The 20,526-nt window shown below is 32.7% G+C and overlaps 1 protein-coding gene across 1 annotated transcript; it reads left to right on the forward strand.

Moving 5' to 3' along the window:
* Window positions 9,656-10,937, forward strand: LOC109344782 (B3 domain-containing protein At2g33720-like). Its single transcript, XM_019583530.1, has one exon. It carries the CDS (start codon window positions 9,728-9,730, stop codon window positions 10,355-10,357), a length of 630 nt encoding a protein of 209 aa, XP_019439075.1. The 5' UTR covers window positions 9,656-9,727; the 3' UTR covers window positions 10,358-10,937.

Below are 20,526 nucleotides of genomic sequence, written 5' to 3' on the forward strand. Positions count from 1 at the left end.
TGGAAATGAATTATTATAATTATGGTAGGGAGAAATAGAAAAAAGTAGTAAAATATTAATTTCATTTCTTAATTTATGAGCAACAACCTTAAAAAAATATTTAAATAGGAACGATGGTAATACTAATCTTCGCAAATACACAATAGTATAATTAGCAAACAAAAAAACTTTATGCGGTAATTAAAAATAATCTATAAGCCAATCATTAATTGATATTATGAAATTTAATAGAGTCATTATAGAATTTACAAAAATAAACATAAAAACAAAATAAGTAGCAAAAAATAAAGATATTCAAATAAAAAGATTTTTTAGACTAACTTCTCTTCATTGTGGGCCCTAGGGAGTTGCACCTATCACATTTGCCCATGGTTGGGCCTTTAGTGATGTATTGTGTATGGCACATGTTGGTTACCATGGACGATTGAATGTGAATTGTTTTAAAATTACATCACCCTTTCAAGTTTTAAATATTTATTTGTTTACTCCTATTATTTGCTAATTAATTTTTAGATGAAATATTAACATGATATCAAAGTTAAAGTCCAAATTCTCTCTAAATAGAAAATATCATTTAGTCATAAGTCAATAATAATTCAATGTTTTGTCCCACAAACTTCTCTAAAAAATATGAAAGGAAATAAGTTGGTTTAATGATCTTGAAAGGTGGTGGGAGAGTTTTTAATACAAGGTATCAGAAGCAATGAAATAACAAGGATGAATCTGAAAATTGTTATATTTTATGTATTGTATCACTTGTAGGTGATAATTAATATTGTTTGAGACATAAAATATTATGCCAGGAAAACTCTTTATTTAATGTATGTTGTTCATCCTGGTTTAAAAGATATATCATGGTCAGTCTAAAGTGTTAGGTGTTGCCTAATGCCTGACATAGATCTTGACTCGGCAATTAGACAATTCATAAAGATACGTTGTTAACCGGACTAGATCCAAACAAAAATACATGGACCACTTTTGCCTCCGCCTGCACAAGACTGACATGTTGTCTGAACAATACAAACTACATGCCATTTGTGCACTACACCCACTTTCCGACATACGACAAGGACAAAACTAAAATACGACTACTCAGTGTACCACATGTTATAAGTCAACTGTCCACATAGTACGTACCTATCAGAGCTATTCAACATGGAAAAAGCAACTCATGCTTGATTGAAACATGCCTAACAAGGTGAGATGGCCGGCCAGACCAACAACATCCGCTAAAGAATATTTCATACACATCTCCACTATAAATATGGGACTCCCCATAAAGTTATTATTGATCTTAACTCTCTTTCACATATTATTGCATTCTATATTCTCTCTATTCCCTCATCTTTCTCAAATACTACCTTGAACGTTGAAAAACTTTTTCAAATATTTCCTCATACACTCCCAGACAGATCTCAGATAACATTCAAAAAGACTTTCGAATCGGCCACATCCCGTCCAAATTGGACCTAACCAAAACACAAAATAGCACATATTTTTAGAGGCTCAAAACATTTAGTTAAGTCAAAAACAGCAAGCCATTAATTGATCTACAAGAATAACATTTATTAATTTTTAGCTTATCATGAAATATAAAACTTGAATTTGAACCGATATTTACTATCAAGGGATCAAAATTGCTTACATCCGTGAGGCAGATTCTCTATTGCTATCAATGGAGAAAACTGAATAATATCATTTCCAATTTGTGTACACCAATTGGTTGCGCCTAAATTTGTTCTAAGAATAAACTTTTTCTTCAAGGGAGTCGACATGGGAGAGAGACAACATGTGATGCTCATTGCTAATAATTTGTACACTCATGTTCTCTATTGAGGATGCTGATAATGACCTTATACAATATACGTGGCGGACTAATAGTAAAACTCAGTCATACATCCTATTGGTGGCTATAACCTAGTTGTCAAATATTCATTTGATGAGGAAAAAAATATCTTACAATCTCAACCTAATAATATAATCTCTACATTCATATCTTAAATTTTATCTCAAAATTAATTGGCTATAAGAGGAGTAATATAATATATATTTAAATCATACATAAGAGAATGAAACATGTAATATGATACTTGTTTTTCAAGATGTTCCCTCCATAGAAGTCTATCAGATTAGATGAAAAGTTATATTTGATCATGTTTAAATGATATCTTTTTGACCTGTTAGATATATTAAATTTTTTTAAATGACAGTATGTTTGACTTTATCCATTAGTCTATTGTGAATCCAAGATTGTAAGAATAAAGGAAGCTATCGATGATAGGTAAATATTCTGGAACGAAAGATAGATAAAAAAAAATCACTGTATAAAATAGAGCAAACTATAATTTATTATAATATAATACGATTTTGCTATACTCCCCATGCAAGTTTATAGTCTATTGATTATGTTAAGTATGAATGTATGATAATGGATAACAAATATCTAATTAGGGCAATGAAAGGTTTAGATCAGAATAATAATTATATAGATAAACACTATTAATTGTGTTTGGCATCACATAATTATATATAGGGATGTTATTTTAGAACATCAACTTTATATAATAATTATTGTGTATCACTTCCTTTGCTAACAATGAAAAACAGTCATCCTAGTTAAAGAAAGGTAATAATTTAACTTCTATTAAAAAATTAATTATCATAATTTTTAATGAAGTGATACTTTCCCTGGTGGCAAAAATAATAATACAAAAGTGAGTATAAAAGATTTGTTTAGGATCCTTGTCCTGAAATATTATTGTATGAAATTTCTTATATCTTTTGTAATAAGTATTTTGAGTCTTCTCGTCATCTTATTGTATTGCAAATTCACCTACTTGATTTGGCAATCATTCTATAATTGGCAGGTTTCAATATTGCACTACCTTCTGACCCCATAAACCATTTCCTCATGCATATTGGTTTGCCGTTTTATAAAAAAAGTTGGAAGTTTGGGAGCATTATTTGGTTTGCAACAACTTGGTCCATTTGGTTAGCGTGGAAGGATACCATCTTCAACTCAAACAAGACGACTATCCAATATATTATAGATTCTATGAAGATGAAATCATGACTTTGAATGATTGGAAGGCATGACTTGTGTGCACTATCTTATCTTAGGTATGTAACCAACTCTCGTGATTGTCTTACTCATATTTACTAATCTTGATCTTGTAAATTTCATTTTGAAATTCTTGTAACTCTTATTTTTTTTTAATAATATTATGTTATGCTGATAAATAAATTGATGGAACTGCCATACATGAAGTTTCGAAAACGGAAATAAAAATGGTTACGAAATGTGTTTCTTCTCTTCCTTTAAGCAAAAAGGCATGTTATTTATACAACATGGATTGATATTTAGAGTGGACATTTTCCCCATTTTAAAAAAAAGTATCAACATTCAATAATAGCCTAACAGAAGCCCAAGAACAAATGGAATCAAATTATTTTAACTCATTACATTTTGGCGGGGAAATTGTTTTTACAGTTTTGATAGTTTTGTTTGTTATTCCATTTTTTCTTCTACTTTCTTTTTTTTGCAATACTCTATTAGAAACAATTTGGTAGTTCCCTTGTAAGCAAGAGATTACTTCTACATAAATAAAGATTTCATATACAAAGATATTATTCACAATCCTCACGAGTTTGGCATATAGCTTCACTATTCATTTTCTTCTTCAAACACTTACATTGTCATTCAAAGTATTCTCTGTGTTCTTTCTATCTGATCTCCAGAACATCTACGTGGTATCAGAGCACCTTCTATGAAGGTGTTCTGCTATGCTTTATCCATCTTCAGTTTGATCTTATTCTTCTTCTTTTCACAACCTAACCAGGTTCTGTTTACTTTGCCCTATAAATCAGTTTCTTTACACTTTGTCTTTTTTCTACATAACAAATCAAATATCATCCCAGAATCCTATCTTTGATCCGATAAGTCCATATTTCTTTCCCTTAAATGAGAATTCAAGAGCAGTGATTGTTACCACTCCCATAAATGGCGAAAATTATCATTTGAATTCAAAAATAAAGACAGATTCATCGATGGAACCCTCCATCCATGACCTTGTACATCCTTGTTGTGTCTTGATTAAACCGAGTCATAGATCCCTTTATTCTTCAAAGTATTCTTTGGATGTAAACCGCTTTAGAAATTTGGGAGGATTTAAAGGAAATATACTATTAAGGGGTTGTTTTTTGGATTTCTGAACTAATTGGAGAAATTTACTCAATTAAGTAAGGTACCATATCCATTTATGCCTATTTCACTCGAGTAAAAGGCCTTTGGCAGCAACTTGATAATTTCAAATCCATCTTTACTTTCCTATGTGAAATCAAGTGCTCTTGTAGCCTTATTCTCATAGTCAAAACCTATTGAGAAAACGAATATGTTATCTACTTCCTAAGAGGGTTGAATGAGCAATATTCTGTTGTCAAATTCTAAATCATGCTAGTACAACCTTTGCCAACTATGAATAAGGTCTTCTCTATGCTCATTCAACAAGAAAAGGCAAATGAACTTACCTTATGATGAAAATAATTTTCTAGGAAATATCTCTAATGATACTTATAATGCAAGAATAAGAAAGGGTTAGAGGTTTTAGACGCCGAAATACAGGAAGAAATCAAGGTGAAGGAAGAAGTCAAAGTAATGGAAGAGGTCAGACAATTAGAAACAACAAAACCTTCACATACTGTCACAAAATTGGACACACCATTGATATTTTCTATAGAAAACATGGTTTTCCCCTAAACTACTTCACCAATCTAACCAACATCACAACCCAAGATTCCAACACTACAGAATATGAAGAACCTGAGAACAATGCTAGAAAGAAACATGAAAGGTCTAACCTTAATTTTACATCTGAGCAACATAAAGTTCTTGTATCCCTTATTGAGCAATCTATGCACCAACCACTTCACAATGTCAACCAAATTGTGAGTGGATCAGACAACTTTGAAGAAAGCAACACATGTATGAATAATAGTTTACCTATCATTGGGAAGTCAAACCGTTGGATCTTAAACACTAGAGCCACTGGTCATGTGTGCTTCTCATTGACCGAGTTACAATCTTTTAAAAGAATCAAACCTATATCCATAAGGCATCCCAATGGCATTAGTCTCATTGCAAATTTTTCTGGTATAATATCTTTCTCTACACATTTCTACTTCATAGATGTTTTTTATTTACCAAATTTCAATTTTAACCTTATATATGTTTCTAAGCACACTAATCCCTTGAATTACAAATTGATTTTCTCAAACATTGACTGCAAAATTCAGGATCATGAATCATTGAGGATGATTGGTGTAGCTAGTAAAAGAGGAGGCTTGTATGCAATGGTTCATCTTCAACAGAACCCTTTAGTCATCCATGTAAAAAATAATTTCTTTAGCTATAGAAATAATAACTTGTGGCATTGCTGACTTGGTCACTTGTCTTATTCAAAATTACTCACTATGCAAAATGTTTTCCCTTTCACTAAAAGTAATAAAACTCATCATCTTTGAAAATATATTCCTTTTTTTGTCCAGCTCCAATTCTTCTATTATCCCCATGTCTAGCAATCCTAGTAACACTGACTCAAATCCTTATATAACACCCATAGATCCCTTCATATCAGAAACTGATACCACTATCCCTACTCTTCAACACCATACCAAAATTCCATCACAAGAGGAGACTGCTAATCACACTAATACTCACATCAACCCTCCTACCAACCCTACTAGCAATAGACAATCCACAAGAATTACCAGACCCCCCATCATATCTTTAAGACTATCATTACACTCTTGCCTTAGGACTTCAACCACCAATCTCCTCTTTAATCAAGTATCCAATTTTCAATTATGTGTCTTATGATTTTCTGTCTTGTGCTCATAAGCACTATTCTCTATCTATTTCTTCTATCCTAACTCCTACTCCTTATAAAGATGCCATTATTCATGATTGTTGGAATAAGGCCATCTAATCTGAGCTCATTGTACTTAAAAAACAATAATATCTAGCTCATCACTGATTTTCCACAAGATAAGAAGGCTAGTGATTGTAAATGGGTTTTTAAAATAAAGCTTATATCTGATGGTACCATAGAAAAGTATAAGGCTAGATTGGTAGCCAAGGGATATACCTAAATTGAGGGGATTGATTACATGTACACTTTTAGTCCAGTGGTAAAAATGACCATTATAAGAGTGTTTTTGTCTTTAGCTTCAATTCACCAATGGTTAATTCATTAACTAGACATTAACACTTCTTTTTCTTCATGGAGAATTGCATGAAGAAGTTTACATGAAACCCCCTCTTGGCCTTATTCTCTCTAACCCTTCTCCTGTCTTCAAAATTACAAAAATCCATTTTATGGATTAAAACAAGCCAGCAGACAGTGGCATGGTAAACTCACTAAAGTTCTTGTTGGCTATGGATATAAAAAATGTCATTTTAACCACTCTTTATTCACTAAATCTAACAAATCTATTTTTATTGATATATTAGTCTATATGAATGATCTTGTTTTATTAGGTAATACTCTAATTGAAATACAAAACACTAAGGAGCTTCTTCACACAAAGTTTGAAATCAAGGATCTTGACACCCTCAAATACTTTCTAGGCCTGGAGATTGCCCAGTCTTCTAAAGGAATTGCCATTTACCAAAGAAAATACATCTTGAATTTGATTTTAGAAAAGGACATGATTGATGCAAAGCCTTCCTCCACACCAATGGACTACTACAACAAACTCCTTAGTACTTCAGGTTCTCCTCTCATAGATTCTACCCCCTACAAAAGACTCCTTAGAAAAATTCTCTACCTAACCAATACAAGACCAGACATAAGTTATGTCATGGGCCACTTAAGTCAATTCATTTCCTTTCCCACAGATCAACATCATAAGGCTACAATTCAAATTCTCAGATATCTCATGCAATCCCCTACTCTTGGTCTCGTCTTTCCTGATAATAGTTCAACTCTCGTAAAAGGTTTTTCATATTCAGATTGAGGAGCTTGTTTGGACACTCGCAAATCTGTCACATGATGGTGCTTCTTCTTAGGTTCCTTACTGATCTCCTGGAAGAGCAAGAAGCAGACCACTGTCTCCAAATATTCTACTGAAGCTGAATACATACCTCTATCCATGGCTTCTTGTGAAGCTCAATGGCTCCTCTCCTTACTTGAAGATCTTGGTCTTCCTCAATCCTCACCAATTAGCTTGTATTATGATAACAAGTCTGCACTCCACATAGCAGCTAATCCAGTTTTTCACGAATGTACTAAACATATTGACATTGATTGTCATGTGATTAGAGAAAGAGTTCAGAATGACACCTTACATCTTCTACCAATTTCTTCACAATTCCAACTTTGTGATATTTCCACGAAACCATTACCTTCTACACCCTTCAAATCAACGCTCTCCAAGCTTGGCATGCTCAATTTTCACATGTCAGCTTGTGGGGGCTATCAACATTCAGTAATAGCCCAACATAAGTCCAAGAACAAATGGAATCAGATTAATTTTAACTCGGTGCGTTTTGGCGGGAAAAACTATTTTTACAGTTTTGATAGTTTTGTTTGTTATTCCTTTTTCTTCTTTTGTTTTCTTTTTTCTGCATTACTATATTAGAAACAGTTTGGTAGTTCCCTTGTAAGCAAGAGATTACTTCTACATCAATATAGATTCTGTATACATAAGTATTATTCACAATCCTCTTGAGTTTGGCATATTGCTTTACTATTCATTCTCTTCTTCAAACACTTACATTGCCATTCAAAGCATTCTCTATGTTCTTTCTATCTGATCACTAAGGAGATTCAGAACTGTTGGGAACAAGCGAGCAATCAAATAGTAGAAGAGTATAGAGAAAAGAGAATAACACAAGAGGTTTGATAACGAGGTTCGACCAATTGTGCCTACGGAGCGTTGAGAGACTATCACTATATATTATTAGAGAATAAGGATTTATGTTTGACTATTCTTCTCATTGTTACATTAGGTTTAGATAACATAAATATATAGTCTTCTACCTCAACCCGTTTACATCAGCCCAAGCCCATAACTTGTATTGTTGTTATATAGAGATATGAGTCATTGCACAACAATCTCCACCTTGATGAATATCATTAATCTCCATCTTCCGCCATTGGGTTGGGGCGCTCCAACAAGTGGTATCAGAACCGATGGTTCGGCTAGGACATGGTGTACTTAAGGAGGAGCAGATCAGAAAGTGTGTGGTACCCATACTTGAGGGGGAGATTGTTAGGTTTATTCAAGTGTGAAGTCTCACATTGGATATATAAAGAGGAGTGAAAGACTTTATCAGTAGGAAAGACCCATGGAACTAAAGCCTTAAGGTTATGGTTCAAGATGTGGTGTCTCACCTGTCACTCTCCACTTTTCCCATGCCCTGGTAACAATGGAACTCTCCAGTGGTTGGAGGCTCCCTAGTTGTAGTCTGGTCCAACAAGTGGTATTATAGCTGATGTTTCAGCTAGTACATGGTGGACTTAAGGGGGAGAGGACCAGAAAGTGTGTGGTACTCACACTTGAGGGGGAGATTGTTGGGTTTATTCAAGTGTGAAGTCCCACATTGGATATGTGGGGAGGAGTGAAAGACTTTATAAGTAGGAAAGACCCATGGAACTAATGCCTTAAGGTTTTGGTTCAAGACGCGGTGTCTCACTTGTGGCTCTCCACTCTTCCCATACCCCGATAACAATAGAACTCCCTGGTGGTTGGAGGCTCCCCGGTCATAGTCTGGTCAACCAATTTTTGGGAGATCTTCATCCATGGATTACAATATTCCTCCATGAGCTAAGTGAAAGAAGCATAGAAGTGGATTTGACACCACATCTTGACTCAAAACCTTAAGGCATTAGGTCTATGCATTCATCCACTTATATGCTCTTTAACTCATCCATTTTTGCATAATGTGGGACTTCTTAATTCACACTTGGAATACTCAACATGTCCCCCCCTCAAGTGTGAGTTCCGTGTGAGTATTGGATACACCAAAGTTCAGCTCTCTATCTACTTGTACCGTTGTTGGCTTATCCTTTCATCAACGAAACATGACGCCTTGACATCTCGTTAGGAAGACTTTCGATACAAGGATTCCTCATGAATCTACTAACCACTTGTCGCTTTAATACTCCATTAAGCCATCGAACTATCAGCTCTGATACCACTTGTTGGGAGATCTTCATTCATGAGTTACAACATTCCTCCATGGGCGCTAAGTGAAAGAAGCATATAAGTGGGTTTGACACCACATCTTGACCCAAAACCTTAAAGCATTAAGTCTATGAGTCCATCCGCTTATGTGTTCTTTAACTCATCTATTTTTGTACAATGTGGGATTTCTTAATTCACACTTGGAATACCCAACCACAACTTCTAAAAATGATTGTAAGAGACATTGAGTTTATACTTCACTTGTTTTTCCTAAGTGAAAGGTGTTCACTTTATGTGTTCATCCTTAATGTACAAATAAAATGGTCGATAATAATAATAATAATATATTCTACATGTAAAAATAACAATATTATACCTAAAATACTTTATGTAACTTTTGTCCTTCATATTATGGTATCAATTCCTGTCCCACGTTTACTTTAGTACGATGTTCTCCATATAAAAATCTTTACAACAGACATGGAAGAGAACCAAGCTTTAGATTTCTTCTCTTTTTCTCCATTTATATCATCCAACAAGGATGGATCCAATCTCACATATCCTCATGCATCACGAATTATGGAGCCCTCAAAATCCCCCTCACGGGAATAACAGTCATGAACCATCTTCAATTTCAACCGAGTTATCATTAATTTCTAGTACCTTTCAAAGCACATGCAACCATGTTGGCATTACAAGAACCCATTACTCAAGTGGTTCCAAGAGAAATAATAGGAAAAATATAAAGAAAATATGCAGCAACAATAAGGAGAGCCAGTACTGGGGTTGTTCAACATCACTTGAGCTTTATGACAATCCATGGAAGATAAAGAAAGTGTTGACAACGAGCGATCTTGGGAAGCTGAATAGGCTCTTGTTTGGAGCAGAATTGCTTGAAAACTTGATGCTGCCAGTGTTGGGTGTTGCTGCTCAAAGAGATGCTGAAAGTGGAATGGGAACCCCAATTAGGGTTTGGGATGTGGACACCATGTCCATGCACATGCTGATTCTTAAGCGTTGGGCTTCTTTTAAGAACTATGTTTTAATTGGGAAATGGAACCATGAATTTGTGAGGAGGAGGGAGTTGAAGAAAGGTGATGAGATTGGACTTCAATGGGATTCTTATAGACACTGCTTCAACTTCTCAGTGCTTAAGAGAACTAATGAGTAGTATGAGTAAGAATTCTCTCAAAAATAAAATGCAATAATATTTATATGCTTTTATTTATAGTAGGATCGATATTTTTATCTTTAAGATCACACAAAAAATACAACTTTCTCTTTGGTACTAAAGAGTATCCTGGTTCTAGTAGTGTGGTGTGTTTCAATGATTTGGATGTGTTCGGAATCAATGGTAGGTATTGGAAAGGTAGTATAGATGCATATTTTTTTAGTTCAGATATAATTGGTTGATTATTTAGTGTGTCACATGTTTGCATCTCTTTCTTACACTATTAAAGATGATTTTCACTCATAGCAAGACTCAACTCACGTAAATTTTGTGGCAAAAAAAAAATATATGTTGTAGTAATTATGTAAAATCTTATACGTAATTTTAGTATGATGCCTCATAATTATGGAACGGTCCTACCTTATTATTTGTCTATATTGAGAAATAATAGTCACCGGGGTTGAGTTCCAAATGCACATGTCTTCTCCTAGGAAGTGATATTGGATGTGAGCAGTTTCTGTGATTTAAGATTTGTATCTTGAATGAAGGTTAATAAAAATGAAAAGTTGACGTTAATGTATGATGTATCTTATAATTATTACATGGTGCTCTTTTTAATTTTTCATTCTGTGTGTTCGTTTGCAAAAGTATTTTTATTTTTTACTACTACAATTATAATAATGATTCATGTGTATTCAATCAAGTTACTTATTTTTTTTAATATTTGTTTTCAATAATAGTACAAAATATGATAATACGAAGTCATATTTATGACTAACATGAAAGAGAATAAAGCATGGGATAACTATCATAATTATCAATACCAGTAGAAAAGAAGAAAAAAGGTAAACATTTTTGCAGACTGGTAGGCCTTTTTTATATTAATGGAAGTGTTTTTTGTTTACATTTTCTAGTATGACTAAAAACTATAATACTCACTTAATACTTTTAAAGAGGTATTTAAATCATTTTTATATGATATTCTTAAAATAATAAATATACAATGACTCTTATATTATTTAGATTTCTCTTTATAATATATCATATTTTGTTTAACTTAATTACACTCGTCACAATTATTTGTTTAAAAAATTACGTTTATCTCTCCTACATAAATAATCATTATAATGTATATATAATTATAGGTGATTTGTGTAGGTTTAAAAAACAATAGTTAATTTGTATAATTTCATTAAAATAGAATATCACTATAATTTACTTAACATATATTAAGAAGTTCAAGTAAAGGAATTAGTCTAGGACTCTAGTGTCTGTATAGTTATGTATTTATGAATTTATAGGCTTTAGTCTATGTTATTGGGCTTTTAGTAGCGACAGGTATTTAACGTGGACCTTTGAATTAGGCGATTGGGCCTGAAGTGATTATGTATTTATGAAAAACTTCGCCGAAGTATGTGATACTTAAGAGGAAGAACCTGAAGTATGAATACTGCCTAGATTATTTTCAATTATTTGTTGTCTTGAAGATAGTGTTAATTGTTAAGTTCATTATAAATAGAGTTCATTTCTTGCTTCTCAAAGAATAAATAATAAGAATCATAATTTTCTTTTAAATCCTTCAGATATTTTCTTCAAGGTGAGATTGTCAGAGTTGCTTACTAAAAATCTACTAACGCTTCGATAAATCTTAGCGATAATTTGTCATAACCTTGCACCAAATAGCTTCGGACAAATTCATCTCAAGAATATTGGTGTACTTCACATTTCAAGCATAATTTATCTCAAATTATTTTCTTCTCTAATCCCTATTTTGATAACATATGTTGTATGAGGTTGAATTTTGGAAAGTAAAATATCAATAAAAGAATAAAAACTAAAGTTAATATATCAAATATATGAATATTTTGTTGAATGAGTTAATATACTAAACACAATAGAATCATAAAGAAATAGATGGTACAATCCACTCTAGCTAAATTTTTATATGTACGAAAGAAACCATTAAAACCCTAATAAAAAAGAGAGATTAAATGTAGGGAAACTCAATTTATATCGTAATTAAACTTTTGCGATTTATATTACCGTATACTCCTCTTATAAGTTATAACAAAAACTTTAAGTATATATGATTTACAAAAAAAAAAGAGTAACATTAAAGTACAATTAATTCAATTTTTTTGACAAGGTTGGTATTATATTTCAAAGGTAAGCAAACTAGAGAGTTAGCATGGCAAACTAACCAATTAAATGAATACTTTCAACTTCACCACCAAGGAAATTTTTATATTTACAAAAGAAACCTTTAAAACCCAAATAAAAAAGAGAGATCAAATGTAGGGAAATTCTATTTATATTGTAATTAAACTTTTGCGATTTATATCACGTTATACTCCTCTTTTAATTGTTAACAAAAACTTTGAAGTAATATTAAAGTTCAATTAATTTAAACTTTCTGACAAGGTTGGCATAATTTTCCAAAGATATGCCAACTAGAGAGCTAGCATGGCAAACAAACCAGTTAGATGAATACTTTCAAATTCATCAGCAAAATATAATTTTTAAATGTACAAAAGAAAGTTAAGAAACCTTCAAAACCCAAAAATAAAAAAGAGAGATCATATGTGGGAAAACTCATTTTATATTGTAATTAAACTTTTGCAATTTATATTACACTGTACTCCTCTTACAAGTTATTATAACCAAAAATTTGAAGCATATATATTTTATAAAAAAAACAAGAGTAGTATTAAAGTAAAATTAATTCAAAACTTAAGACGAGGTTGAAATAATTTCCCAAGGTATGTTAATTAGATTAGCATGACAAACAAACAAGTTAAATGAATACATTCAAATTTACCACCAAGGTAATTTTTACAAGTATAAAAGAAACCTTTAAAACCCTAATAAAAAAGAGATCAAATGTAGAGACATACAATTTATATATAGTAATTAAACTTTTGCCATTTATATTATATTGTAGTCCTCTTATAAGTTATTATAACACAAATTTTGAAGAATGTATAATTTATTAAAAAAAGAAGAGTAATATTAAAGTACAACTAATTCAAACTTTTTGACAATATTGATATAATTTCCCAAAGGTATGCCAACTAGAGAGTTAGCATGACAAACAAGCCAGTTAAATTAATACTTTCAAATTTACCACCAAATTAAATGACACCAAAGTTTAATATAAAAAAAATTCAAATTTTCACCTCAACATTGGATTCTTTTGCCATTCACTATTTCGTCATAATCTTTTGTGAATGGCCTAGTTAATCAAGTTTACAAAACCTCACTAAAATTCTTTTTCCTTAGAAATATAATAAGCTTGCATTAGTTTAAAGAATGTTCTCCACCTGAAACTCTACCGTATGCAATTTTACAAATGTCAGCAACAATAAGACGAATTTGGAAATAGAAAACCAGACACACCTCCCAAAATAAATAGACAACAACACTACAATTGGGTGTTTTGAGTAATTCAATAAATACAATATTACTTATTTTAGTATCTCAATGAATTTAAATAGTAAAAATTATACACATAGTTCCACAATTTGCAATTATATATGTGTCTTCTCTGCTGAAAATTGTAATAAAAAATATAGTGGATGAGGAACAGACCATGAATACTACTGTTTTAGATAGATACAAATGAAGGAGGTTTTGGTCATACTGCAATAAGCCTAGAAACCGAGGAAGAGCTATAATAAGAGACAAACACAAACGTGAACTTGTAACACTGTTTATGTCTTGATGATACTATTAATTAGTATAAATAAGACAATTATTTCATTTTGCATTGGGCAGTACATAATTCGGGCACTCCTATAGGTTATTTTATAATCTCACTCTTGCATAATTTTATATAATATTAAAAAATATTCTCATAATATCAAGAATTTTTCAGTCACTATCAGTCCACTAAATTTTTTTAAGAGGCCGTACACTTAAATTGTCATGGATGAATTCCTAATTACTTACTCTTAGCTTTTTTTTTCTTTAATGTGAAGGCTAATAAATGTTTAGTATAAATGAAACTTTGTAGTTTTTATTTATTTTTTAAAAATTGAACTTAAAAGTTGGAGCATAAATATATTTCATAACCCACCTGAATTATAATATCAACTTATTTTTGTAGAAAAAAGCAAAAAAATTGAAGTTTCTCTATCATGGATTATTTATTTCAAATTTTCCTTTTTTATTGAAATATAAATCTCATTTTACTAATAATTTTAAGGTTATCCCCTTCTCATTTACTATTCCACAAAATTCAGAGTAAAAAATGTATGTCATACTACTTTTTAAATATTGATATTGATTTTTATATTATCTTTTATTTTAATTTTATAGCCAAGTAGTAAAAAATTAAAAAATGTTACATTGCATAAACAAGATGGTGTTGATAGCTATATGACTCATAAGAAATGAGGTCAGACTTATGCTAAAAATGCATACCATATGTTACAACAATAAACAATGACACCTACTACTTCAAGAAATAATAGTCAAAGAAAGTCCGGATATAAATATGAAATTGTTAGCTTTGAAATTAGTCATGATGGAAGTGCCTACAAAGTTGAACCTCATAAAAAGAGGCATCTCAGATATTATTGCCTCGTCATGATGTGTTTTATGGGAAGAGTTGGATGAATCAATAACCACCAAAATTTATCTTTGTTAAAAGTATTATATTGTGTAATAAAATTATATTCTCTATTTAATCTTAACTTTGTTATTATTCATAATGAATTAAAGTTCAACTATTCAATTTATGATGACATGATGGATACCTTTTGACTTATATCTGTTTGAATAATATCTCATTAGAAAAATAAGATCATTTTCTAGAGTATAAATATATATGATGTATTGAAGTTAATTTATTTAAATTCTTGAAATCGTCTAAGTAGAAATTGAATTGATTTTATTTTCTCTTTTGTTAAATGAATGTGAAACCTATCAACTTGCATTAATTTTTATTTGTTCTCTACAAGTACATCTGAGTATTACTTTTTTTCCTATTCTTATTTCTTATTATTAATAAATTTCAAATGATGATAAAAAATATCAGGGTATTAATATGATAATCAATATCCCCACTCTTTATGACTTTTCCAATTGTTTTTGTTATAAAATTACAGTAATAGTTAAAAATGTTAGAACTTAGAAGAGATGAGAAGAAAACATGATTGAATGAGAAAGAGAGGAGATTATGCAGAGAAATGAAAACAAAGTGTAAGGAGAAAGTGTGTAACTTCTTATTATTTAAACAAAGATACATTGCCTTCTATTTATAGTATGGAGTTTCAACTTCCAACTAATTCCTAATCAACTAATTTCTATATTTGGTAAATCCTAACAACTTTACCTACTTTCTTTCTTATACTTGAATTACACTCTTCTACTTTAACATTTCCCCTTAATTCAAGTATCTAGGAGATTCAACACCTATCCCTCTCTTTAACTGCACAAGCCTTTCTCGTTTTAATGCCTTGGTAAAACCATATGCAAGTTGCAAATCTGTTTTGCAATGCACAACCTCAACCTTTCCATTATTCACCATGTTTCTTAAAAAATGGAACCTAAATTCTATATGCTTGCTTCTCCCATGGCTCACTGAGTTCTTTGACAGATTAATGGCAGAGATATTGTCTATCAAGAGTTGTAGAGGTGCTTCAACTTCTGTCTTAATCTCCTTAAGCAACTCTTCCAGCCATACAAATTGACAGGCAGCATAACACCCTGAGATATATTATTCTTCACAGCTTGATAAACCAACTAGTTTGAGATGAGAGCTTCATTGAGCAAGAAGATGTATCCAGAAGTGCTTTTTCTTTCAACTAGGTCACCACCATAGTCTGAGTCTGCAAAACCAACTAGTTTGAGTGTTGGTTTCTGTTTTCTTGTTGGAAACATGATCCCATAACCTGATGTGCCTTTGATGTATCTAAAAATTCTCTTAGCAGCCAACATACGAGTCTTTTTTAGTTTGCACATGAATCTGCTCACTAGACCCACCCTATATGGTATATATGGCCTGCTATTGCATAGAAACCTTAGTGATCCAACTATTTGCTCATCTCTTGATAACTTTAGATTGGATTCAGTAGGAGTAGCTATAGGGTTGCAATTGTTCATATTGAACTTGATTAACATTTCACTTGCATACTTCTTTTGGTGCATCAGTATGCCTGAAGTTGTGTATGCAAATTTCATACCAGGGAAGTAACTTAGCCTCCCTAGATCAGTCATGTCGAATTCAGATTTCATAACCTTCTTGAATTCTTCAATTCCTTCTTAATTGGATCTAGTTACTAGCATATCATCAACATATAAACTGGTGATGAACAACTCTCCTTGTTTTCCTTCTTTAACATACACTCCTTGCTCAACTGAACACTTATGAAATCTGAGTTTGTCTATGAATGAGTCTATTCTTTTGTTTCAGGCCCTTGGTGCTTGCTTTAGGCCATATAGGGCCTTATTTAGTTTGTAAACCATATGCTCCTTGCCACTGGTTATGAATCCAAGAGGTTGTTGTACATATACTTCTTCAATCAGAGGTCCATGAAGAAATGCTGATTTTACATCAAGTTGATACAATATCCAGTTTCTTGCAAAAGAAATGGCTATAACCAATATGATGGTTTCAATTTTGGCCACAAGAGCAAACACTTTTGTATAATCTAAGCCTTGTTTTTTTGTAGAAATCCTTCTACAACCAATTTGGCCTTGTATTTAGAGATTGATCCATCAGGACTTATTTTATGCTTGAAGATCCATTTCACCCCTATTTTATGTTTGTCCCTTAGTAGCTCAACTAGGTTCCAAGTCTCATTCCTGTCAATGGATTTGATTTCTTCATCCATTGCATCCTTCCACACTTTCTGTTTTAAAACTTCAGTTTCATCTATGGGTAATGCTTCTGCCATCAATGCTAGGTGGATCAGGTCTCCTTCTTCATTTATCTGATCATCATTGTGTACCTCGTAGTCATTGAATCTAAGAGGTCTATTTCTTTGTCTTTGAGATCTTTGTGCTATAGGGATGTCAACTAGAATAGACTATCCTTCTTCATTTGCTCTTTCAGTCAGATTTTCTGTGTTTAAGTCATCTTCATTGAGTCTAGGGAATATCCTCTTCAAAGTGGTATGCATATTCTTCCAATCCCATTGTTTATATTCTAAGACAAAAACATCTCTACTTATTAGGATCTTCCCTTTGATTGGGTCAAATAGTCTGTAGGCTCCAGTAGGATGGTAGCCTACAAACACCATTGCTTCACCCTTATCTTGAAGTTTGGTTCTCTTTTGGTCTGGTATGTGTTTGAAGGCTAGTGATCCAAAATTTTTGAGATGGCCAACTGGTGGTTTTCTTCCTGACCAGACTTCAAGATGGATTCTTCCTTCAAGTTTCTTTGTTGGACATCTGTTTAGTATGTAGACAGAAGTTGACACAGCCTCTACCCATAGCTTTTGTGGAAGGTCCTTCTCTTTTATTAAGCTTCTAGCCATGTTCATGATGGTCATGTTTCTCCTCCCAGCAAGACCATTGTGTTGAGGGGCGTAAGGTGCACTTACTTCATGCTTGATCCTCTGCTTCTTACAATAGTTCTCAAGTTCATTTGAAGTAAACTCTCCTCCTCCATCTGTACTCAATACTTTCAGTTGTTTTCCACTCTCCTTTTCTGCTGATGCTTTGAAATTTAGAAAGGCTTCAAATGCATTACTCTTGACTTTCAATACATCTAACCAAATCATCCTACTAAATTCATCAACAAATATGATGAAGTATTTGTTTCCAACTAGTGAGGGAGTTTCAAAAGGACCACATACATGGACCACTTCCAAAGCTGATCTTGATCTCATGTATCCTTCTGATTTGAAGGCATTCCTAGTTTGTTTCCCAACCAAGCAAACTTCACAAGCCTTTTCTGGTTGAGCAGTTATAGGAATCCATGTAACCAGTTGCTTTGATCATAGATGGTGCAGACTTCTGAAATTCAGATTCCCATATCTTGAGTGCCACAACCAACTTACATCATTGGTTTCTATGGTGACCAAACATTGTACTTCAGCTACCTTGATATCAACTTGAAATTTTCTGTTCTTTGTCAATATACTCCTTATGATGAGTCTCTTATGTGGATCAAACAGTTCAAGCATGTCATTCTTCATCAGAACATTGAATCCTTTCTCTACTAGTTGGCCTATGCTGAGTAGATTGCACTTCATCTTGGGCATATAGAGTACATTTGATATCATGGCTTTTGATCCACTCCGCCTCATTATAATTACATTACCAGTTCCTTCAACCTCAAGTGAGCTATCATCAGAAAATTTTACTTTGCTCTTCTTTGAGGAATCAAAATTAGTCAGCCACACCTTATGTTTTGTCATGTGATTTGAATAACCTGAGTCTAAGTACCATGAGTCTGTGTGTGCCTCTCTTGCATAGGTTGTCACCATTAGACTTAGGGGTTCTAAATCTGATTCTTCTTGTGTAGTGTAGGCTTCTTCACTCTTCTTTGCTTTTGCTTTGTCTGCATAACACTCATAAGAGTAGTGACCTTGTTTGTGGCAGTTGTAAAACTCCACCTTTCTTTTGTCAAACTTCTTTTGATTTTGATTCATTCTTGACCTTCGTCTTCTATCAGAAGACTCAGGCCAATCATGACTCGATTTGTTTCTTTCTGAGTTCATAGGCCATTTCCTCAATTGATTCTGCTTCCCCGTCCATCTTTTGTCTTTCCTCTTTTCTTCTTCTCTATAGTGACTTGCCTTTAGAGCTTGTTCTGTTTTCTTGATTTGATACCTATCAAGTAATCTCATTTCATGTGCCTCTAGGGAACTTTGAAGCTCCTCAATCTTTATTGCATTGATGTCTTTTGATTCTTCTATTGCCACAACAATGAAGTCAAACTTCTGAGGCAAGGACATCATGATCTTCTCAATTATCATGAGGTCTGAGATCTGCTCTCCATAACCTTTCATCTGATTGGTGATGGCTAGAATTGTAACGCCCCGAAAAATACTTCTCAAAAACATTGCGGAAAAATGGGTAAATTTTTTTTCTTCTTTGGATCAAGAGATTGTATAAAATTGTTTCCTTTTTAAAACCTTCCTTTTCCGGGACATCACTTTAAGTAACTCAAATGCGGAAAATCAACTTATCGTTATCGAATGATAGCTTAACCTGATTCATAATTTCCTGAATAACACAATGCATATAAATGGTTAAGTCATTTTTAGTTCATACAAACTAAGTCAACAAAGGCGGAAACTACATCGCCACTAACATATACAAAATCCAAAAAGAAAGGGCGGAAATATTAATCATCGCCAAAAGTCACTAAACAAGGACATGAACCAACTGAAGCCGTCCTTGTTTTCAAAAGTCCCAAAATGATAAGCAACTCCTAGTGGCTCGCTCCAAGACTAGGGTACTATCTCTCCTCAATTCCTCATGCCCTCATTCTGGAACATCATGGACGGGTAGCTCCAAATCTGAGCAAAGCTTTCTATCTGACGAACACACGTCCGAAAAGCAAGCAATAGAAAAGAAGAGAAATAGAGAGAGTAAGACATCTAATGAACGTAAATTCATTGACGGCGTGGACTTACTCAGAATATTACACTCAGATATGAAAAACAGTTCATATATATATAACATATTACATTATAACTCATCAGTTGTTCTCATAAACAATTGTCTAATTTACATGCGTAATATAACCAGACTCATAAATTGTTTTCATAAACAATTATCAAATCAACCTATGTAATTTAAACAACACTTATTCCCATCAATATCATAATTCAACATTTATCAATATATCATTCATCCACAAGATGTCGTGACTATTATTAAATAACACATAAGTGGAAATCATACACCAAATAATAACATACACATAGAATATCTATCACTGACATTATAACCCACCATTTATTTCAACCATTACCAATATATCAAATAATATAATCAACATTATACTCATAATCAGATCACATACATAAACATAGGAATACACCATACCTATAACTCACGTGTGGGAATTTACTTCCACAATGATAATGCATGCATGATATGTCATGATCATCCACCTTACACCAATATTCATCCGATAACCTAGTCGGAAACAAATCAAGAGTACAGGTCCCATACCAAGCCACTTTGTACGCACCCGAAATAACATATCC

Source organism: Lupinus angustifolius, chromosome LG04 (assembly GCF_001865875.1).
Source record: "Lupinus angustifolius cultivar Tanjil chromosome LG04, LupAngTanjil_v1.0, whole genome shotgun sequence".
Taxonomy (NCBI): domain Eukaryota; kingdom Viridiplantae; phylum Streptophyta; class Magnoliopsida; order Fabales; family Fabaceae; genus Lupinus; species Lupinus angustifolius.